Here is a 25,393-nt window from a genome sequence, read left to right on the forward strand (position 1 = left end):
CACAGGAAAACAGTGGTGATGTATATGTTTTATCAATGCCGTCCATAAATTTCGGATTATTACTTTAGGGCATAATAGCAAAAATGAAATAGATCCAGGTGTCAGGTGGACCACAACACAGGAAAACAGTGGTGATTCAACGCTCACCATTGAAAACTTCCTATGGCCCACTGTAATTTTTACTTGCCATCCAACCTGTTGATTAGGTCACAAAGACCCAGATGAAGGGAAAACACAAATATCAGCTTGATCCAAAACTTGTGGCTCCCGCCAAGTTTTTAATGGTAGGCATTCAATCCCTGCTGTTTCCTGTGGTGTAGTCCATCTAATATTTTAATGTTACTCGTTTTTAGTATCGTACCCTAAAATCATATGTAAAAATAGATGGGCCCACAAAGAACCGTCAGGTATCAAGTCGCTATTGACAGTGTCGGTAACCAAACCCCGCCCCTTTTTCTTTTTTTTTGGTTGCGGATCATCATGCACGGCCCACCCTGCACACCGATCAGATGACCCACACATGCCCTATCGGCAGAGTATGCCACGTATGTTACCAATCATGATGGTTGGTTATCAAGATTATTTGCAATCCTTACCAAAAAGAAATATGATCCCTGATACACAATCACAATTAGCAAAAATGAGATCAACTCATTTAAAGTGGCAACCAAACAGGCCCTAAACATTTCAAATTGCAATTTGAAGTGCATGCTGGTGGATAGCAAAGTCATGCACACCATGCGTGTAACCTTTTTCCCTTGAAATATGCATGTCGACCCGGCATTGCACCCAAAAGAGCCTTTCATATTCCAACAATAGGTGTTGGGCTTTCCGTGCATGCATGCTCAGACCGGACCATTGCTAGCCTTAATTATATAAGGCTGCAAAAACTACTGAACCAGAAAAATCCGAATGCATTATGTAACCATCTGCAAGAATTTGAGTTTTGTGGATTCGGAGTTTACGAACTCCAAACTGGATAAATCACTGACAAAGAAATTTGGAGATAACAACTAAACTGAAGCTGTGTGAGGACACCCACTTATTCCACTTCAGCCAAGTAATCATCAATTTCCGCCGGGCTCAGGACTCTGCACACAAACGACATTTATTAGAGAATGTGAATTTGTTGACACGAGTATGCACGCATGTGCATGTTGGCATGTTTGCTTGAACAATAGTATATTATCAGAAAATGCATATAAATTCACAATGCTGAGATAATAATAGGTTTGATGATGAGGGCTAGGAAACTCATTCGCAGACCCCAGTTCAGATGAGTCAATTGGGTTTGACCAAGCCCAGTCAAGGTGTGTAATATAAACTCCAATAGTTCAGATGGGTCTATTGGGTTTCAACCAAACCCAGTCAAGGTGTGTGATATAAACTCCAATAGTTGAGATGACTCAAATGGGTTCGACCCAGCCCAATCAAGGTGTGTAATATAAACTCCAATTCTACAATGCTTAGGGATTGGCCTAGGTACCATTTAACAAATGGCACAAAAACACTGCAAACCATTGACTGGAGCAACTTTAGTGAGGAGGCCAGACAGTCAGATTAGTGGACCCGACTCTTGGATGAACCATATAGATTGGTTGGATGTTCATAATATTCAAGCCATCGCCTGTTTCTGGCTGATCAAGGAACATTTATAAAGGCAGTCCTGAAAAAAAAAATCACAGACGTAGTGGTTGGAAATGGCCAATTGATGAAATTCTTGACAAGTGACCCATCCATGAGGTGGATTGACATGTTTCACCAATGTTATGAGTTATATCAATTGTAATATTTACTAAATGCTATAGTAAATACAATGGAATCAGCCTCTTTTACAAAGAAATCCAAATAAAATTTGGAAATCAAAGGCCTTTTTCACATGATTACAAGAAGCTGAAGAATGGTTTCACCCAAGCTTCACATGGAAGTTTGGAGCATGACTAAAACTGGGAATGACAGTAATAGAAGATCCCACAAGCAGAATTCTGAAACCAGGACACCAACTTCCACTCTCAATCCAAATTTACACAAGCTCAGACAACAAAAACCGAAGTTGACAACATAATTTGGAGGGTGGGAACCATGTAGATGGACAGGCATATGCAACCCACCCACAGAAAGCATTCCTTTTTTCTGGTCAGCAGGATCAAACTTTAAAAAATAAATAATTAATAATTAAAAAATAATAATTTTAAAAAAAAAAAAAAAGAAGAAGAAGAAGAAGAAGAAAGGAAAGATCTAGATGTTCCATCAAAGTGGCCATATATTGTGTTAGATGCATGTAAAGGACGTGACTGAAAGTAGCTGTTCAACCAAAGCCTTGACTTTCCCATATAGATTTATGCACTTCTATTCACGGATTAAGTGTCATCCAAAACCAGTACATGCCTGATCTGTACCAGTTTCATCCATGAACAATATGCCCGACTGCCTGTATTGGCCCTTGTCAACCCGGGATGGCCGGCCCAACACTAAGTGATGCAACCCGGTTTCAGTGCTGATAGAAACAGTACACTGAAGCCAATTCTTGCAGCTATTAAAAGTGCAAAAAGAAGACTTGCCTGAATTTTCGATCAGCGCCAATTATGCCAATCTCAATGTTCTTGCCAGAAATTTGCCCTTCGAACCTACAGTACACAAAAAAAAAAAAAAGAAAAAAAAAGAAAAAAAAGAGGGTCATCAGATAAAGAAAGAATTAGATTTAAATTCATGTTAAGATTAGATACATCCCAACAGGACTTGAGAATTATATACCCCTCTTTCAACGTCAAAATGGCTGTGTGGACTGCATCATCAAGCTCCATATCATCTGTGTACCTACAGTGGAAAGGGGAACTTATCAACTACTGCTAAGTGGGAGAAAAAGGAAATTACCATGCACAGAGAGAGAGAGAGAGAGAGAGAGAGAGAGGACCATCAACATAAATAACACACGAATGAAATCATAGTTCCCAACAATGTATCCGGGGTTTGAACTGAACCAAGATGAGAAGCCATCGGAATTAGCTCAGGTTCATATATCCTGCACAGTTTCTGCCCCACAGTGAAAATATGTGGCTTTTCTCTTAGAATGTCGTGTTTCTATACACTGCTAACTTCTCTTCAGCATAAACAAAGCAGGAAAGATTTGGGAATGGAAGAGGTGAAGCATTAGTTCTCAAGAGTGTAAGACAACCCAAGTCAACCATATGTACGCACGTATGTATGTATGAATGCATGCACGCATGCACGTATTTATGTGCATAGATAGATTTTTATTTTATTTATAAATAATAAAAAAAAGTATCCACACATAGTAACATGAAACTCAAGCAATTGGATACTTTCAAGCTCTTTAAGCGATTGTGACAATAATTCTGGAGGCCAATAGAGCCAGTCAACCATTTGTGGACCCACAAGAATGCATTTAACAGATCCAAGAATGCACTCAGTGCATCCTCACTGGCCAAGCACCTCTACGCTCCAACAACTGGGTGAACGTCTTCGCATTCTCGCTGTGCATCATCAAGAGCTTCATGTGCTTCCAGAAGTCAGGAAGAGATCTCAGAACAGCGATACTTGTCACTAAGCACATTACCTGCTGCTTTAAGGTCGCAGATCATTTGTAACATCTTACGAAGATGCTCAACCATTCTCACGCTGGGAGCCATCTTGTATGTCTCAAAAGACAAAAGTGCACGTAACCTAGTAGCAGTTGTGCCGGCAAACTAAAGGCACAGTAAGTTCCACATATCCTTGGATGTCTTACATTCCTCGAATTGTCCAACCAAATCGTCATGCATGGCGCTGAAAATAGTGAAGCGTGCACATCAATTTTACTTGGACCAATTCTGGAATGTCTCTATGCCACGACAGTGCTGAGCCATCATTCCCTCCTCAGGAGGGTCCATGCTAGTCGTCAAAGTTTCGAGGACACCTTGCTCATCCAGCAGGTACTGGATCTTTTGATGCCACATATCGTAATTCTTCCCATTAAGCTTTTCTCCTTTATTGAGATCACCGATTACAATTTTCGAAGCAATTGCAATCTAATGTTCAAGACAAATAAGCGCATTTATTGAAAAAATGATTTGTAAGTGTTCATTTTATATAGATACTTGGCGCTCCCAAGAATGGTCAACCACCAATCCTAAGAGGGTCCTGGTTCGAAAAGGCCAAAAACGCTCCAATTGCCCCATCGGATTGATTGTTGATCATTCTCAAAATGTTCGAAAAGGATGAGGAGCAAAGGCTCCTACTCGTCCAATGAGGATAAGAATCGCGTGTGTAACTCGAATCGGGCGTGCAGTTGGTCATCGCCAGACCACTTGTATTTTGCGACCACTTGTATTTTGTTTCCCTACAAGAGATGATTTCTACGAGATACATACTTGATTGGTCAAGTTCCCAAAATTAGAAGCATGGTGAAACTCTTGATGTAAGGGACTAAGAACCAAGTTCAACAATAAGCATTGCTGGATGGAAATATGATAAAGCATCGAGGGCTGCAGAATGTTTAGAAATGGTTTGCTAACCGCAAAACACTTACTTTATCACAATAGAACGGACTGAACGCAACAACCCCCCTTGTTATCGCTGTTGTCACCATCAAAGCCTTGTCCTGGCTTTTGGGGGTCCAACTTTTGTAACCCCACCTTAACCAACCATTCATGTCCAAGGTCTTATTGTCAGTAAGTGAACAAACATTAATATCCCTTTTCACCACCTCAATCCAAGTCCTTTTTAGGTCTTCCTCTCATCCTCCTTTCAGGCCCTTCAAATCTAATTTTTTTCTTCTTCTTTTTTTCCTTTTTTTGAAGAGTACCTTCAAGTCTAGTTCAAGCTCCCCTCCCTATTAATTTCAGTAATCCACAACACATGGCCAAACCAGCTCAAAATCAACTCTTCATCAATTTCTTCCTTGTTGAAAGCATAGCAATATCAACGTAAATGAATGTTTGTGGGATAGCTAAGCAGTCTCTAAGGATGTGGCAAGAGATGGATCAAAAATTCAGCTAAACCATTTTGAAAATTCTACCAAATCAGGTCATAATTCATAAGCCAATAATTGATTATCCCATTCTCTTTAGTTTCATCTGTCCATGTTAAAGAAATTTCCTTCTAAATCCTTTTAACTAGCATTAAAGAAAGATCAAAGATAACAGTAGGAAGTCCTTATCAATGTAACCGTGTTTTAAATAGTGAACAGTGTGTAGTGCAGCATTTAAACCTCAGCAGCATGAGGCTTAAGCTACACGCTGCTACAAGAATTTTAATTAAGGTTGTGCTTGTTGCATCAAATATCATGAAATTGCACGATATTTTGCACCGAATTAGACTGAGTGGTAATAGAATTTCATGATATCTGGTGCGACCAAACACTAATATAAAATAACAGGAAGAATAGAGAAAAGATTAACGATAAAAATGAAGAACGAGCAACAAAACTGGTTTAATAATGTTACTTTTATTGATTCTAGGGCTCGATTGGGAGCTTGTAAATGGAGGTGAATGCGAAATGGAATTGGAGGTAAATGAATAGGGAGTAAATGACTTACTCAGTTGTGTTTGGATGGGAGTGTATGAAATGCATTTGAAATCCAAATATTCTGTTTCGATGGGAGTAAATGGGAGGAATTGGAATGCATTGGAATTTTTCAATATATTCACAAGAACATATGTGATATCCCAAATCAGCTTTAATATCTCAAATTAGTGCAGACATGTGATATTTAACAGAATGATTGTAATAAGCCCATTGATATATATATATTAGCCAAATTTGAGAAAATTTTGAGCCTCAAGTGGGCCACAAACGTAAGGATCACGTTTAACCATCCATTTAGATGACCTACCTTTGTATGGTTTGGATCATTCTATTGGTGCAATTTTAGTGATGTAGCCGGTAATTGAATTGTTTCAGAGTATCATTAGCAGGATTTGTGTATGGCGGACATGTGTATAATGCCACTTTTGTTTTAGTCATGCATCCCTCCAAGGAAGGTCAAAAGGGCATTTCACACCCATTTACTTCCAAATCCTCTCTCATAGAGAAGATTTCATTTACATGCCTATTTACTCCCATTCCATTTCATTTCCATGCATTTACTTCCCTCCAAACACACCCACCAAATACCATTTACCTCTATTTACTCCCAATTCCCCCCATTTACTCCCATCCAAACGGCCCCTAATAAAATTGCTGAAAAAATTAACAATTTTTTTGCTAAATACAAAAATGTAACAAACCATTGAAAACTTTTTTTTTTCGTGAAAAATAACTCGTAGTGTAAGCTACGTAGCGTGTAGTGAATGTAAATTAGCATTAAGCTATTTTCATGAGCTACATAGTGACTAGCGTTAAGGCTAAAGCTATGCTACGTAGCGTATGCTACATGCCACATAATGCAGCCATTTAAAACACTGCAATGTACTTGTAAATTTAAAATAAGACAACAGCTTTTACACAAAATGAACCTGGATTGTTGCCAGAATTAGTAAAATTTATGTACCTCTTCTCAAGGAACGTCTTGGCATTAGAAACGTTTTTCCCCATAGCCGAAGCTTTCCAGGAGAAGTACGAACCTGAAGGATCCACCTAGATCAAAATGAAAACCACACATGTAAAAATCCAGACGTGGATAATTGTGTCAGGTCAAATGGATTAGCACAGGGATTGCATGAAGGCAGACTGAAGAGGATTCAAGAAACGTGTGCCTCATGACAAATTTGGGATACAGACCATTGTGAACATGCCCTGGCCAAAAATCAGACAGATGAGCTCATCAGGCAGGCCACACACAAATGTTGAATGGATCATTTATCACTTTGTTACTGAGTGTTCATTTTTTTCATATGTGCATTGCCCGCCTGACAAGTGGAATGCCCCGAATTATAGAACAGGGCATGCACAAAATAGGCTCATCTGAAGAATGGCCTATATCTCAGACACATGTTCCACCGTGACACATATCAGACAAACCCTCTTCAACCTGCCTTCATGCAAATCTCTTTAGCATGTCTCCCACTTCAATTATCCATGGCCTGTATCAAACATCATTTTTAGCTCCCAAATAAAATAAAATAACACAAAATAGGACATTGGTGAGTAATGGCCAGTGTAAGATGTACTTAAGCAGGAGCTGAGCAAGGATGGTTCCAAATTCAACAAAAACAGATACTGTAACACTTCCATAGCCTGGTTGAGGAAAGGTATTCTTCCAGAAGTTAATAACCAAAATATCTAGCTTTGTTTGCACATCAGGCTTTGCTAACATTGATAACAACTGGAAAACAATGTTAACATGAAGCAGAGAGACAGATATACCTGATACAACTGCGGACCATTGTCATCATATCCAGCAACCAGCAGCGAAACCCCAAAAGGCCTTACACCACTGCCAAATAAAGGAGAAAAAGGTTATCAAAGCATTCTTCAAAAGAATATGGTTCTCCAAGGAAAACTCAACTGATCTCAGTTACGACCCAAATAGGAGTTTTCTAGAAATGGCTGAGGGGGTGTTACTTCAATTTTATATCATCACGTATCCCATCAAGTTACTTCAATTTTTCATTTAAGAAACAACATACAATGTATAAGAATTGGATCTTGAATAAATCAGCTTGGCAAGTTTGTTTCAGTAATCAATCAAGTTTCTAAATGCCATCTTTAACAAGGTTTGATAACATGATGGAGAGTTCTAGTGCATCTTTGAAACTTTGCACCTCTAACATACGTTCGTTAAATGACTATATAACCCAAAAACCTAGAAAAAAGTTTCTGGCCGTTTAATTCCCTTTGGAAAATGCACCTTCTGCTGCCATTATGAATCAACTGAAGTTCATGACAAGATGAAAATATATAGCATGAGATTGAGAGAAAACTGTTACCCGGATTGAGTGAATTCCTGCATAACAGCTGCTGTTTCCCTTACAAGTTGTGTAACAGGGATTAGTTCCTATTGTCATGACATCAGTACTCAAATTAGAGAGGCTCTACACATGCTGTCTTGTAATTGATAGTAAAAGGAAGTACGGAGATGAAAGAAACCAGTTACAATCTCAAGAATTATTCTATTGCAGTTATAGCACTAGATAAAGTTACCATAAGACGCTAGGAAAATTGAACAACTCAAAAAAGCTAGATGCATAGAAAGTCAGTGACAGAAAATGAAACAAGAACTTTTCTGTAACTTTTTTAATCAATTAACAACTACATATGTAACCCTATTATCATGATTCCAATCAATATATATAAGCACCAATTTGCAGCTTTCCTGAAAGGATTCACATTTTAAAACATAAAAAAAGATAACATGGTATGATTACGAGAGCACAATAGCACAAAGAACTTGGAAACTCAAATGATTGAGTAGTAAATCATTCCAGATCTGACTTGGATTCCATGTGATCTGTTTTACTGGTGTGAACAATTGTTTACTGCCTTAGACACTGTTGTCAATGTTGGATCCATAGGGCGTAAACGCAGCAGATACACAGATTTTAATGTTTTTCATGGATCCAATCCCAACAACATCCCACATGCTATAACATCAGATTTCTAAAGAAAGATCTCAATTATGAAAATGGCTTAAATAATACCTGCATGTGATGAATAGCATGGATGTTTTTCCTTTAATGAAATTGTTAATTCCAAACCTCAAAACCAAGAAGCCTCTCCCCAATCTATTGCAGGTGGGGATGTCCAGAGAGAAGGGGACGACCAATCTCTCTCTTCCCAGGGTTGCCCCTCCTCTGCAATTGGATCCATATATAAAGAAGGATTAGGGTTTCAAGTGGATTCTCAATATGGTACTCCACCACCCTACGGACTTCCTTGTACCCTACTATGAAAGAAGCCTGTTAAATCGCCTCATATATACACATAATTATAATCTAATTCTTCCACTGTCTAGGCCATCTACCATAGATCTAGATCCCATGCTGATTATATAGGTGGACCATCAAATCATTATCAAGTGTGATAAAAACAAGTTTTAATTGTTAAAACAAAATGCTAACGGTTGAAAACCTTCTAAAAATCAATTAAAACCTTTTAGTGTTAGGTATAGTGGAAAAACCACTTGATGAGTCCCCAGTCTAATCGGATCTAGCTCTAAACATGTCCCTAAATAAACTTAGTGGATACCATGTTGGCCCACGCAAGAAGCAATGAGAATTGATGGATGTACTTAGCTTTACCCACTTTTAGTGACCTCTAAAAAACCTCGTAAAGTGAGCCAAATCTGCCCAATCAAGATCCAAGTCTCATACACGCCCTCTAACGATTGATCATCTTTCATGCATCATCAAGCGCTTGATCATATTATCATAGTCTAGGTTAATGGGCCCTCGGACTATATTGACTTGAACTTTTATCCTCCAATGTAAATGTCCAAAGGTTCAGATCTAAGAACCTATGTCCATGGCACATTCACACCCCTGTGTAAGTAAGGGCAAAAAGGCACAACTGACATCAAATTGCTCCTAATGGTGGAAAGTTTCCATCCTTACCCAGGTCAGTCCCTTCACACAGGATGATTGTACATGTGTCCCGTATCGGTATCGGTTGGCGCAACGGTGCCCTCCGAAACCGATACGGATACGGGGGCGTAACGGCCCATAATGGCGCATTATTTTTTTTGCCAAAAAAATATGAAAAAATATTGATTAAATCCGGAATATTTTAAGCATTCCAAATATGCATTCATTTCTAAATTGGAACATGTTTATGGTGGTGTAACGATCCACTCTTTGGTGAGAAGTTGTATCGGACTGTCTGATTAATTTTTTAACCAGGTAACTTGAATTTGACCACAAAATTCACATATTTAATTTTCTAAATATGTAATTTATATACTTAACAACTTGATATCATTTCTCCCAATAGTTCTTTAAAAAAATGAAATTAAATTCAGGTAGATGCCGTTGCCAATTTGGGGCCAACTTGGAGGACCAATCTATGCTCCAAATCAGCCTCAAATTCATGCAATTTATTGTCATTATCCCACTTATGAATTGGTGGACATTTATTGGATAGTGAATCATGAAAAAAATCAAAAGGCCCTATTTAAAATAAATAAAAGTCCACAAATTAACAATTAAAACTATTCAAACAACTTGATTTTGGCATTGTGAGTTAGCAATTGCAGTCCATAATTTAATTGCTAAATTTTAAGTTAATATATGTCTCGTGTACTAATTTTTAAGGCTTGAATTAGGCGGGACTCGGATTGTGAAGTGTAGCACATGTGTCAAAGTTTTTTGGGCCCCACCCGTGATGAATGTGTTATATCCATACCGTCCATCCATTTTGCCAAATAATTTTAGGGCATGAGCCCAAAAATGAGGCACATCCAAAGCTCAAGTGGACTGCACTATAAGAAACAACAATAACTAAATGTTCACCATTAAAAATTTATTGGGGGCTACAAAAGTTTTAGATCAAGCTGACATGTGTGTTTTCCCTTCATTCGCGTCAGTGTGACCCAATTAATAGGTTAGATTGAAAATAAACATTACAGTGAACCTTAAGAAATTTTTTATGGTGAGCATTTTATAACCACTATTTCCTATGGTGTGGTCCACCTGAGATTTGGATATGACTAATTTTTTGGATCCTGACCTAAAATGACGTGGCAAAATGGATGGATGACATGGATGAAATATATACATCATGGTGGGGCCCACTCGGGTCTGATCAAATTGGATGGAAAATAAACGTTACTGTGGGCCCTACGAATTGTTTAACGGTGAAAATCATTATCTCCGCTGCTATTTTTGGTGTGATCCAGATGATCTCTGGATATAATTCATTTTTTGGGTAGTGCTCTAAAATGATCTCTGAAAATAGATGAACGGTGTAGATGTAATAAATACATCACTGTGGAGCCCATATAACTTTGATCTCCTTTGAACCGTTCGTACAACTCGAAGCTCGAGGAGTGTCAGCGCTCGTCTTAGCGTGACACGTACCTACAGCAGCTGGTGCGTGGTACTCCTGCAAATTTTAAATAAATAAATAAAGGGAGAGAGGAAAACCGAAAAGAAAAAAGAGGGAAAGAAGAGAGAAAAGAAAAAAGAGGGAGAGAGAGAGAGAGAGAAAGAGAGAGAGAGAGAGAGAGAGAGAGAGAAGAAGAAGAGCAAGTTTGGTTAATGCAATAAGTAAAGAAGAATGCAAGTTTGGTTAATGTAACAAGTTAAACTTCAGACATTTTTCTTCCCAGTTCCGTAACGGCCGTTACGGTCACAGAATTCCGTAACAGCCGTTTCGACCCCGAATCGTGTAATGGGTCCCACCGTTACCGTTACGTATCGGCCGTTACGGCCAATACGTAACCGATTTGGGATACCCTACTCATAGCATAATGTCCACAGATGTGATCATCAAGGTACTGAGATCCATAGAATACAACTCTCCTTAGTCAGTGACCACTATGCCCAATCTCAAGTTCCCAAGGACCAGAGGATGTACTCCTCACATACCCATACCATATAAGTTTAAGGCAACATTAAATAGCCTAATACTTTAAGGCAAAACATACATGTCCGGAAGGACCGATCATCATTGAGATTTTGGCAAAGATCAACCTTATCACATCCACATTAAAGAGATCATAGGCATATGTAGGGTTCATTGGAAAGCTTGGAGGGAGGATTTTAACGAATGGTTCACATTATCTGGAAGGTGGCCCACAACCTCACCAGCCTTTGTATCTCCAAGAGAGGCGGTCCGTGCCGCCGGTTGTGAGGAGAGAGGGTGATGTCACCTACTCTCTCTTCTCCTCGTTTCCTTCCTTTTCTCCCTAAATTAGCAATTCTAATTGTGTTTAGATTTCAAATTTTTTGAATCCCCAAATCCTAGACTAACCACAATTCTATATTAGGGTCTTGGGACTTTAAAAAATCTGGAATTTTCTAAGATCCCAAGGGGACATGTCCTACACAATCCTAGCCATTCAATGATTGCACAACATGTATATGTAAATTTTTTTGTTCAAATCTGTCCATCCGTGCATTAGATCGGACCGTGTGACCACTTGTGTATGTGGGGCCCGCCCTTGGCTTGATGATGGACGAATCAGCATGTGGGGCCCGAAAACCACACATGGTGGCCCTTGTACAGCCTTGATGTCATCAGAAAATTGCATCCCACTTTTGGGCCACTTTTTTGTTTCTTTTGGGAGATCTGATCCAGCAGGTTTGTGGTGCTCACCGAGAACTTCGAAACAAGTGGTTACTCGCCTAAATCAAAGTTCATGTTACGAATTTATTGGACGGACAAGATCATTCATTTATTGAGTGGGCCATATCTCACGATTCACTGTCATATTGGAACACAATTTGGTTTGTACAATATTTTTGGTGTGCCCTTTGACATGGTCCAGTTAGATTGGACAGAATATGTCCAAATCTGGCCAAATTGATCTTGAAACGATCATGGCCAACCTCAGGATGATTTCAACCGATCTGCTTGATCCTAGATCCAATTGGGCTGATAATTGACTCCTAGCTCAATTAGCACATCCTGAAGTCATCCATTCGGCTCTGATTGACCAAAAGATGCCGTGATCATGCAGATCTGATCAAATTAATCCATGGACCTTGCATGGCGAGATCAGGACCACATGATTCTTGGTGATGTTGATTTAAAGTTGATCTTTTTTATCTCGATCCATGTTTTTTGTTGGATGTCTGCACGTGTGACATGTGGGGCATATACTTTGGATATAAGTTTAAGCAACACCAGATACTTGTTAAGGCATGATATACATGTCCTGAAGAACCCATGTTCATCAAGATGAATGGCTGAGATCAACCCTATCACGTCCAAAGTATATGCCCCGTGGTCATCAAGATCAGCAGCTGAGATCAACCCTATCACGTTCACGTGAACAATGGATCAAGGCGTAGATTGGTTTTCCAAGGCACAACTCCAACAGTTAGACACAATGACCCTCTAAAAGCTAACATGGTAATATATTGGAAAGTATGTTTTTAAACAAGCATTAGCTAACAAAAGCATATAAATTGCAAGAGAAAATCTCAACAACTTCGAATATGATGAAACTCGTGAGTAATATGTGAAAATACACTGTAATTGATGAGTACTATAAGAAATGAACTAAAAAGTAAGAAAAGACGAATTGATATTTTCTTCATTTCTTCTTTTTTTAGAGAGAGAGGGGGACAATTGAAATATTTCCCTAATACCAATGTCAGTACTTGTTTAAAACATAGCACTAATACGATTTTCTTTATGAGGAAATTTTATTAGACAGAAACCAGAATGGCCCAATTTTTTTCTTTTATGAATGAGGAAAATTTATTAGAGCACAATGCAGAATTCAAAATTGGTACAACCTGATTATGGAGTTAATGAGATCTTGATACACAAATTGCAATGAAATGGAGACGAGTACACCCACAAGAATACTACAGTAGAGAGGGAGAGAACTTTATTAATATCAAGGTTTACTTAAGAAAAACTCACACTAAGGAAAATCCCAACCCAATTATGAAGTTAATGAGATCTTGACACGCAAATTGCAATGAAATGGACAAGAGTACACCCACAAGAATACTATCATAGAGAGGGAGAGAACTTTATTAATATCAAACTTAAGGAAAAACTCACACTCAGAAAAATACCCCCCCGAAATTTTTTTAAAAAAAAACACTCTAAATGAATCTCTAATGGAATCACCCCAAATAAGAGATTGATTTCAAATAAATTATAGCTAACTTCAAATCAATCTAATCTAAAAGATGGTAAAAAGCTTAACAATAGTAAAAGCAAATATAGAAAATCCTATTTACATCTCTAAATCAGCCCCATATCTCAATCACATCCCCCTCACATATTTAAATCAGCCCTCATATCTTCCATAAAAAGTAAATTGCAATTCTTGATTTAAGCTCCCAAATCTATAAAGAAACAATCCAAAAATCAGCACATGTTGGGCCCCAAGGCGGGCAATGGGCCTACATTATTGTTGTATTGTTGAGGCCCTACAGTGGGCCTGGGTGGGCCATGGGCCTACATCAAGAATTTACATATGGCCTTATGAACAAATCCCCAAAAATCCAAAATATGCAAAAGCTACGGCCCAACAAAAGGAAAGGGGCATCCACCCCAAGAAACAATCACCCATTGACACCAACCTGAAACATGATACTACTTGCGCCTCTCTTTGCAAGATCATCATCCTCGCTATTGGCCTCTCTCGGAACATGAGAGAAGGAAATATGTCATTTCATGCAAAGATCAAAAATCTCCTCCCTGAAATATGATACCCACAGTGAAAACCGGGTAGACTTAACCCAAGAAATGACACTAACTTTTACATATTTATTGACTTAACCCAGGAAACGACTAGGCCCTGACACAGTTATTTTTAGGGCCTGTTTGGTTAGTTGTAATTACATGTACTTGGTGGTAAATATGTAATGATACCTTACTTTTGGTATTTCCAGATTTGACAAGTACGCAACTGGAAAAAGGCCCGAACTGTGTCACCTATTCTCCGTGGGGCCCACCATGGTGTATGTGTAATATCTACACTATCCATTCTTTTTTTCAGATCATTTTAGCACATGAGCCCAAAAAAGAGATTGATCCAAAACTTCTGTAGCACAGAAGAATATTTCAATGGTAGGCGTTCAATTCCCATTGATTTCTGTGTAGTCCACTTGAGCTTTGGATCCATCTCATCTTTGGGCTCAGGCCCTAAAATGATCTGCAAAAATGAATGGACAGCATGGATATAATACATATATCATTGTGGGGCCCATCTATTATAAGTAGAGTTGTACACGAGTTGAGTCGAGCCGAGTATCGCACTACTCGTACTCAGCTCTTAATGCCCGAGTCGTGCTCGTACTCAACTCTACTCGGCCAACGAGCATGGACTCCCTGCTCGTACTCTACTCGCCCGAGTACAAGCCGAGTACGAGTAGATAACGAGTCGAGTCGAGTCCAAGTTTTCGAGGCGAGTTCGAGTACGAGCAGAAATTGGCCAGATTTAAGGCCATCCAAGGTCCATATTTTGGACAAATTTGTGGGCCGTCTAACAGTCCAAAAATTGGACAGATTTAAGGCCATCCTCGCTGTCCAAAATGGACAGATTGTGGGCCTTTCTCATGGCAAAAAATTGGGCAGATTTGAATCACATTAGGCATACAATAATAAAAAGAAAGAGAAAGTATGGATAAGGATTAGGGACTCATACTCTTTGCGGACGAGTAGGGCAGGGACGAGCGTGCAGGGCAGGGAAAACGGACGAGTATCTCCACCCTTTGCGTGCAGCGGACCAGCGGTGCAGGGCACCGGACAGGCCACAGGGACGAGAGAGAGAGAGGGAAGAAGAGGGACGGCCGGACATGGGACAGGGGAGGAGTGAGAGAGAGAGAGAGAGAGAGAGAGAGAGAGAGGGAAGAAGAGGGACGGCCGGCCGGTCGCTTGGGGGGGGGGGAGAGAGAGAGAGGGAAGGGGGTTTTCGTTTTTGAACGGGCGCTGTTTGAAAACGACCAAGACGAATAGGGTTTTTTTAAAAAGCGAGTTATATATACCGGTACACGAGTCGAGTACGAGTCGAGTACCGAGTCGAGTACTTCTCAACTCATACTCTACTCGTTTTCTAAACGAGCCTTATAAACCCGCTCGTACTCGGCTCAAAATCACACGAGTTGAGTACGAGTCGAGTATTTCGAGTCGAGTCGAGCGAGTACTCGAGCCTTAGTCTGCTCGTGTACAGCTCTAATTATAAGGTTGAGAATTGCCCGCTTCCCAAGGTGAAATTCCCACCTTACTGCAGACCATATGCACTAGCCGTAATTATGTTTTTACCGCACTTTTACAAGCATTTATTGCCTGAATTGACTGGTAGTACATGGAAATACATGTATTTACATGCAACCAAATAGGCCCTTACAAATTTAAGGTTTTTTGTACATATCATGCAACATGCCAAGGATGTCAAATAAAATCACCGCCATAGTCACCTTAGCCTTTCTCACAGCAATTTGGAGTTGGATTTTAAATGGTGGATAGACAAAAGTTTTATTATCGGCTGCCCACCAGACATCAACCTTCCTCTTTGCCTGAGGTTTGAACCTGCCATGGAGAATTGGAGAGGTGCACATTGACAACATTCGCATGCTAACATTTTTCACCTGGTACTAGCCACCAACCCAACGTATGCATACCCACCCCAAAGCAAAAGCAGGGAAAGGAGGATCATGGAGACAATTTCTCGACTTAAACCTCCCACTTTTACTCAGGTTCTGGAACCAGCAATGGTAGAGGCTCACATTGACAACCAACGCTCACATGCCATCATTGTTCCTCCTAGTACTAACCCCCACCCCAAATAGTACATGCATACCCTAAAGGACAAGTGAGCAAGGAAGGTCATGGAGAGGCAGCTGACGCCTGACAGACATACTGGTGACCGTGAGGCATGGCAGCAATACCGTATACATACGAAGATTAGTTATCGAGAACTGCAATCTTTAGTGACTATTTTAAACAGTGAGGCTGTTTAACCTTAGTTGTACTCAATAAAACACGCGCACGCCGCACCCACAGGCACCCATACATACATACTGATATACACTGAAAACAAATAACGGATACAACTAAACTAATTTTTCATCATAACCTTTACATTGCAAGCCAAATGATCTGATGTGTGCATGTCTATATATATATATACCAAAAAAAAAAAAAATACTACAAAGAATGGATAATACAATATCCACTGAAATATTGGATACAAAGAACCAACACGGACCGACAAGGTTGAATTGGCTTATCCATTTGCTACTTGGGGGAATGATGTTAACCATCATCTAAGAAGCAAGTCAAACCTTTATCTAGCTTGCAATAAACTTAGACCTCCATGGTTCCAAACAATTCCATTCAATACAATTAGACATTAACGCAAACGCACCGTCCTCTCCAAGACATGAACAAGGAGGATTCCATTTTTACTTGTAAAGGAACCATCTGATCCAGTGTTGCAGGACATGCATGGTGTACAATGGATCCTCCTGTACAAATGAGACCTGTGGCTTGATCATCCTGACTGATTATCGATCCCCCCTAGGATACGGGAGTGCTCCAAAAAAACTCCCAGATTGGAAGACTCCTAGCCATACAATCATTGCCATTTTCCTTGGAATGTGAATCATTATGCAATGTTTTGAGCACTAATCATTGCTTTAGTGTTTCTTAATAGTATATTTGTAGGCCACCCATCTTAAGTGTTAGGATATCCCAATCGCAGAGATCTTGGGGGTATACCTCATCCATGTTGTGGCCCATAATCATCCTATGGATCAGATATGTTTTATTTTTTTTACTTGGGGACTCCAATCTTCAAACAGAACAACCTTTGAGAACTTGAGAGTGATTTAACCAAGTGAGACAGATGTGCATCCAAACTCCAAAGCAACATAGTAAAGAGCCACATGCTGCTAAAGAAACAATGGAAGAGGCAAATATAACCAGTGGTTGAGTTCTTATTCTTGCTCCAGTGGTAGACTCTCAGGAGTTTCAACACCTGGTCAAGGGTTCGAGTACCCATAGGTGGTGAAATCCCACCGTGGCGTGAGTGTGTGGGGTGTGTGTGCTAAAAGAAAAAAGAAAAAAAAAAAAAAAAAAAAAAACTGTGGTTAAAGCACGCACTGGATGGAAGGAGAAAAAGAAGTGAAAACTGTCCAAGTTTACATATATTGGTGCTTGACTAGAAATACCATTTTCACAGACTATAAATAAACAAAAACAGCATGTCAGCATGTAATTGTAAGATTCCAACAAACCATAGACTTTAAATGTGGCACAAGATATTCAAAGTTGTACTAGCAAAAGCCTCTAAACTTGCCCACTAGATCCATAGAATCATTGAAGTTGGAGATTTCTTAGTGTTGGAAAAAGAGAAGAAAGAAAATGAACATAAAAGGTTGAAACAGTACTTTGTAAAGTCTGTGATACTGCTCTCCCTGCTTCCTACTTTTCCGAACCAAAACTCTGGAGTCTGGACCCATCCCACTGCACAAACACAAGCAAGTATGAGCATTAACATCTAAGGCCTAAAGAGCAATAACCAGCAGGAAAAAAAAATGATAAGAACAAAAGCAACTAACAACCAAATAAGGCTGGGTGTTGAACTTCAAGATTGGCAATAAATAGAAATGTCACCATGGACAAAAAGAAGGCCAGTAGACAAAATGAACAATTCTAATCAAACATTAAGCATAGAGTTTTGCTAAGCCCACATGTGGAAAGCTGGACGCATAAAGGTCCAGGCCATGCATCAGGCAGGCTCCACCATGTAAATGATCTGACCTAAAAATAGGCCAAAATTGGCTCATTAAGTGGACCATGCATGTATGAAAGAAATGGATCCATCATAAATAACTTCTAAAAGTCCACAACCAACATACACAGGTGATACCACCTGATGAGCAGACAGGGCCCACCTGAAGCACGGATCCAATGTCCCATGCAGGTTCGCGTGTGTAGCCATGTGAAGATATGTGTGCAAGCTCAGCAGAATTCCAGAAAGATGGAACAAGATACAGGAAAAACCAATCCACCAACAGTTTTCATATGTCAAAAGATGTTTTGAGACTGGAATGCACCACAAACAACACCTACTCTGCTTCTGCAGTTCCCAGGAATTTATGTTATACAATGTTCAATAGCAGAAATTGGTGTATCCTCCCTCTAGATCCTATTGTCCCCACTGAAGTGTTGTAGGAGAAGTTTGTAATGGAAGATTTCTATTGGAAGATAAGATTTGCAGGGTGAGATATAATTATTTTTGTCGATTATTACCTTTCAATTCAACTTCAGTAACCAGTAACCACCAACATGATTCAGATTTTATTTATTTTTTTTCTTTTTTTTTTTTTTTTTTTTTTTTTTGAGAGAGAGAGAGAGAGAGAGAGAGAGAGAGAGAGAGACAACGTGATTAGTTTTTCTTCAAATATTCACAGAAACTTTTTTTAGTTAATAACAAAAAGTTTATCAATAAGCCCACAGACCAAAGAGAAACAAAGATCCATCAATGCCATGGATGAGAGCACTGGATCATTTGCAAACACTCTAGAAATGAATTGTTCATAAATTAAGCCATGTGCATTTGTATTAACTAGTGGACTCATCAGGCATTTGCCTGATCTACAAATGAATTGTTTATGGATTCTCCTTTCTCAGTAGTGTGCAATGCTTAAGGTGCTGCATGGGGTGTGACTGTTGTTGGCACATGAGGGTGTTGGTAATCATGTATTGATGGGTTCTATTTTTGTGCAACCAACCATTCAATCATGACCTTCATGTCTGTGGACCCTACACCCTATTTTGTTTGTTTGCACTTTGGGGTTACACGTAATTACTGGTCTGGGCTTGGTGCAAGGTGGGACCATGCTAGCATGTGAGTTGGTGTCAATGTGAGCCTCTGCCATTGCTTGTTCTAAGTCCAAGAGCATGGTAAACAAGGTTGATGTCTGGTGGGCAACCAAACATAATCAACCATCTAAAAGCCAACCCAAAATTGCTGGAGAAAGGCTAAGATGACGATGACAGGTAGGGCTGAAAGTTGGGCGGGTTCAACCCGACCGACCCGACATTGGGTTGGGCTCGGGCAGGATGTATCGAGTCCGATCTTAGGCTTGGGCTATACAAACACCAACCCGATAAAACTTGGGTCGGGCTTAGGTTGAGGTCTTGGGTTGCCCGACCCAACCCGAACCCGATCAATATATAAGTTACTAATTAATTATAATAGTGTGGATCGTTTGTGTTGAAGAAGGCATAGGAAATTCCAGTGTTGTTGGGTCTCATTGGTCCACATCATTTTTTATGACTTACGCAAATAAGATATGTCAGATTTTTCTCTCCCAAATAGATTGCGTGCTACACAGCATGACTTTTAAAGAAATAGTTGTCTTATATTTTAACTTGTTTGTTTAGAAAAAAATGAAGTCCTATACTATAAATAACTACCTATATAATTAATAAAATTATAGATACAAAAAATAAGACATGTATTGAAATACAATAGACTAATGTAATAATGAAAATATTATCATGTATCCACCCGATCAACCCGACCAACCCGACCGAGCCCGCTTGGGTTGGGCTTGGGTTGAGAATTCCCAGCCCTAGGTTGGGTTGGGTTGGGTTAGGATTGAGGTACAAGAACCTTGGGTTGGGCTAGGGTTGATCACCAACCCGACCCAACCCGCCCGACTTTCAGCCCTAATGACAGGTATATCTATGCACGTACTGAGATGATGACGACAATGATGACATGTATATCTATGCACATACATGTTTGTGTATTCACGCACGCACGCATGCACGATGTGAGCCATTTTGTTACAACCATCCATTTTCTTACAAGCCATAGATCAGATGGTTAGCATCATTAGCCAAAAAGCTTCTTTTACCTTTCAAAAAAACACCAAAGAGCTTCTTTCTAATCATAAACAATCCACAGTGGAGCATATTGAAGAGATATTTCCAGATGATTTGACATGTTTTGCTTCTCGGCTTGATCTTGACTGTCCATTTTGACATACTATTGATAGAAAGGTTCGGAGCATCTGATTGGCATGATCTATTGCACCATGGGGTGTCCCCGGTGGTGTGAATTAATGGAAAGTCTGGATCTACGATTGAATATCCCACATATCAATTAAAAGCCTTGGTTGGATTTCGGATTGTAAGGGAAGTTAATTTGCGGTCTTTTTTTCCTTTTTCTTTTTCTTTTTCTTTTCTTACTTTTGAAAGAATTACAAATTGCTTATTTTCTGGGCAAAAAAATATAAAGTCAATTTACTTTACTTTGAATCCGTTAGAATGTAGTTGTTTCAAACTATACGATTTTATTCAAACGATTTATAATCAGTGTATTGATTTCTACATCATTTTTTTTAAAACCCCCAACATCTTAGACCCTGTTTGGTAGAGCTAAAAATGAATTCATCTCGTTTTAGTTAACAGTAATTATGTGTTAACTAAAACAAGATGAACTCATTTTTAGCCGTCTACTAAACAAGGCCTTAGAATTTCCTAAATCCAGATATTCAAGACTCAATTTTCTGATTTTGCTCATAATGTGATTCCTAATGACTCAACCGAGCCTTCCATAGTCCAGACTAATTCGGGCCCAAACTCTCATAGACAAAATATTGACTTGAGACTTTTTTTTTCCTTTTTTTTATGATAAATATTGACTTGGACTTTAATTGGCATGTGTTCGAGACTCAAGCTAGCTGATTCACAAATGTCAAAAGTCCACGCCCCATTTACAGAACGCTATGCAAGTTTAGTTTTTAAGGTGCATCTCTGCAGAGAGGCTTCTTGTTTATTGACATCATTAATTAGCTAATTATCACAGACATTTGCTAGATATCAAATGCAGTTATTCTTAGGGTTTGGTAGTGCTATCTAGGTTAAGACAATTTCATCACCTGAAGTTAGACTTCACAAGCTTGGTGCTTTGATTTTTAGTTTTAATTTGGTTATGATTATTATTTTTTATTACGGTCCTGGTTCATGACAATGTGATCCAATCTCCCGTCTCCTGTCTCTTGGCCTATGCTCAAAGCAGAACTGCTTAAAATCAAGTTGTGGGCCGGACATTTAACAAAGTATGAAGCGAATGCTAAGTTGTTGCATGCTTAGCAGGCTTGTTTGTCTTTGCATGCTCTATAAATGAATTGTTCATAAATTCCCCTTTGGGAAACAAATATTTGTGCCAAGGTTCAGCATGGGACATGACTATGTTGGCATGTAAGTGGTGTTGATAATCCTGTATTGATGGGTTCCCTGCCATTTTGTGCAGCCAATTATCCTTCATATGTGGGGGTGCTTTGTGGTTAGCAGTTTGCCTGACAACTGCCCCTCCATGACCCTACTTTATTTTATCACCCTTTGGGACCTACATGAAATAGTTGGGCTGGGGGGGTCAATACAAGGTGAGAAGCTGCTGCCAAGTGACTGGCGTCAATGTGAGCCTTTGCAATGGCTGGTCCAACAGTCAGGGTAAAAAAGGTAGGCAATCTATTCTCTTGCAGGTTTCCGGTCAGAAAACTTTTGCCAATCTACCATTTAAAAACCAACCATAAATTGTTGGAGAAAGGCTTGATGATGATGATGATGAATGGTAAGTTAGGTGAACCTCCACCTGAAAGGTTATGGAACCCAAGCTAAAGAGGAAGGTCGACGCCTGGTGTGCAGCCAATCATTAAACTTTTGCCAATCGTCCATTTAAAAGCCAGCTCCAAATTGCTGGGAGAAAGCTATGATGATGATGATGATGATGATGAAAGGGAGAGGAACAATTCCGGTAGGCCAAAGACATCTTAGAAAGGTTGGGGGCTTGTGGGCCTTTTTTATGGAGCTCAAGATGAGGGCGTGTATGCTTTCTTTCAGTTCGTCAAGTCTAGAGGAGCTCAATGGCAGCAGGATCTTTAGGTTCTAAAATCAAAGAACCTCCCAAGCACTGGAGAGAACTTTTCAGCCTTGAAAACTCAATCAACTATGATTTGTCAGGCAAGGTGAGTGAAGGAAAGAGGGCAAGATTGGGTAAAAGTCTGTTTCCAATAATTATTTTATGCTGGAACGTGAGAGGTCTGGGGTGCAAGTTCAAAAGGGCTCAGGTCATAAAAATCTGCAGAAAATCGAAGGCTGATATCATTGCACTGCAAGAATATAAATTAAATCTGTAGACAGATTTATGCTCGATTCTATCTGGAGGGCTTAAGCAGAAAGATTGGGTTGCTGTTGATGCATCTGGTGCTGCTAGGGGGGTCATTGTCTCTTGAAATTCAGAGATTTGGAGGAAGGTTGATATTGTTTCTGGTACTTTTTCCCTGCCCATCTTGCTCCGTGATATTTCTTTGGGATTTCAGTGGGCTTTTACTTAGGTTTAATTGTTTATGGTCCATGTAGCTACAGATTGAGAGACCAGTTTTAGGCTAAACAGATATGGGAGGCTCCATGGTGTGTTGGGGGGGACTATGATGTCATGCGGTTTTCTCACCAAAAATCCAAGGGTGGCAGTTTGACTAGATGCATGAGAAGTTTTGCTGATTGAGTGGCCCATCACGACTTGGTAGACCTGTTATTTTGTGATGGAGATGTGCCTTTGATGGATAATCTTTGGAAAATCATCATCTGTTTTGAGGTTGTTTTGGGTTTGAAAATCAATGTTGCTAAATCGCAAAAGCTAGAAATCCGTGTTTGCAAGGATGACTTGCGTGTTGCCTTGTGAGTATTTTTTGGTGCAGGATGGGGGTCTTTTCCTTTGACGTATCTCGAGCTTCCTCTTTGCATTGGGAAGCTGGCTAGGCATCTTTGAGATAGAGTAATTGAAAGAATCAAGAGGAAATTAGCAGGTTGGAAATGTAGGTACTTATCCTTGGGAGGTCGCCTAACTCATATTAAGACGGCTTTCTCCAATATGGCCATATATTTCATGTCTCTCTTTAAGTGTCCCAAGTCGGTATTAGATAGGCTTAAGACGCTGAGAAGAGATGTCTTTTGGAAAGGTGCCAAGGAGTGGATTTGGAGATTTGGTTCTAATCCTGAGAGTTTATGGAGGGAGGTGATAGTTGGTAAGTATGGCGTGCAAGGGGGCAAGTAGTTTGTGAAGAGGTCTTCTTTCTATAGAGCCTTAGGCATTTCGAAGGCGGTCGCGGAAACGCAACATTTTGTTCGCAGGGGTATTGCGTTCTCACTTGGCAATAGGATTCGCATCCAGTTTTTGGGTTGATGTTTGGTGTGGGAGCAATGCACTTCAAGATCTATTCCCTATAGTAGCTTGTCTCGCTTCTAATTGCTTCATCTTAGTGGCAGAATGCTATTTTGTCTACAATGGCCATGTAGTTTGGAATCCTCCTTATTGTAGGAATATGATGAATGAGAAGATTATTGAGTTCGCCGAGTTATTGGATAATCTTAAAGATATTATCCCTTCATATCATGAAAGAGATTCCGTGGGCTTGCTCCCTAAAGGTGTGGATTCGACTCCCCTCCTCGGTAGTACCTGATACACGTGGTTGTGAGTGATTGTGTATATCTGCAAGGAATAGTCTCGCCTCAAAAGGGACAGGGACACCTTGTGTCTTCAATATATATATATATATATATATATATATAGGGGAAATGATTCTATGCGGTCGAGCTCATGGGAACTTCCCATGAGGTCGAGCTGTGTGGGTCCCACCATGATGCGTGTCTAACATCAACACCGTGCATTTGATGGGTCCCCTTTAAATTATGGGATATCCCAAAAATCAGCCGCATACGGAACTCAGGTGGGCCATATCATCTAAAATCATGTGAAGACATGCCTAAAACATATAAAATCACTTTGTGGGGCCCACCTAAAATTTGTATGCGTCTGAAACTTGGTATGACCCCTCATCCAAGTGGGACACACATACTGGATGGGCTGGATTTGTGAACCACATCTCGGTGGGCCCAACAAATGATTATGAATGTTTTAATGGGAGAGTAACCCCTCTCAACTTTTGTACGTGGTGTGGCCCACCCGAGCCATGGATTGACTTGATTTTTAAGCTCGTGGCATCTGACTGATGGGGTAGATTTTAGACACGCATCATGGTGGGACCCACATAGCTCGACCTCATGGGAAGTTCGCATGAGCTCGACCGCATAGAACCTTTTCCCTATACATATATATATATATATATATCATGAAAGAGATTCGTTGCATTGGTCTGCGCATTGCTCTGGAACATTCTCTGTCTGATCGCACTATGGGTTGATTAGTTCACCGCATCTATTTTTGTTTGGCTTGTGGGTCGGGAGAGGGTTCTTATAGTCAATAATCTCCAAAGGAGATCATTAGTTCTTCCCAATATTTATCTAATGTGTACGAATGATGCGGGGTCGATCAATCACCTCTTTCTCCATTTCTTGTTTATTTGGAAAGTTTGGGATCATTTTTTGTGTGTGCTTCATACTAATTGGATTATGCTAAAGACAATGGAAAAATTTTTGTGGGCATGGCATGGGGGTGAAGTTGGCAAAGCTGGAATAGCTAGGTAGAGGTTGATCATCATGGTCGTGCTTTGGGTTATTTGGGGTACCAGGAATGGGCGTTGTTTTCGGAATGAGAGGGTGGGTGTAGAGGGGGCCATTAGGCAAGTTAAGTTGTATGTCTCAAGTTGGACACCATTTACGTAAAAGCATCCTTGGCTGCTAATCTTTTTCGCCTAGGCTAGTTTGTTCAAGTTGTATTCTTTCCTCACTTTTTGTGAGTTTTTTAATAAATTTGTTGTCATCTTTCAAAAAAAAAAATGATGATGATGATGATGAATAGTTAAGATGATGGTTTCCATTACCTAATAAAGAGGACTTAGTTTTTGTTGA

At 39.8% G+C, this 25,393-nt stretch overlaps 1 protein-coding gene across 1 annotated transcript in view; it reads right to left on the minus strand.

The window, feature by feature from the left end:
- Positions 1-894: 894 nt before the first annotated feature.
- The window catches only part of LOC131242917 (proteasome subunit alpha type-2), a 28,837-nt gene continuing 4,338 nt past the window's right edge, over positions 895-25,393 (minus strand). The window contains exons 5-11 of the mRNA XM_058241895.1: positions 17,956-18,031; positions 7,870-7,937; positions 7,307-7,376; positions 6,492-6,577; positions 2,755-2,817; positions 2,562-2,627; positions 895-1,091 (exon numbers count right to left, since the gene is read on the minus strand). Coding sequence (XP_058097878.1) covers positions 1,043-1,091; positions 2,562-2,627; positions 2,755-2,817; positions 6,492-6,577; positions 7,307-7,376; positions 7,870-7,937; positions 17,956-18,031 — 478 coding nt within the window. The 3' untranslated portion in view covers positions 895-1,042. The remainder of the gene's footprint in view (positions 1,092-2,561; positions 2,628-2,754; positions 2,818-6,491; positions 6,578-7,306; positions 7,377-7,869; positions 7,938-17,955; positions 18,032-25,393) is intronic.

Source organism: Magnolia sinica, chromosome 4, assembly GCF_029962835.1.
Source record: "Magnolia sinica isolate HGM2019 chromosome 4, MsV1, whole genome shotgun sequence".
Taxonomy (NCBI): Eukaryota; Viridiplantae; Streptophyta; class Magnoliopsida; order Magnoliales; family Magnoliaceae; genus Magnolia; species Magnolia sinica.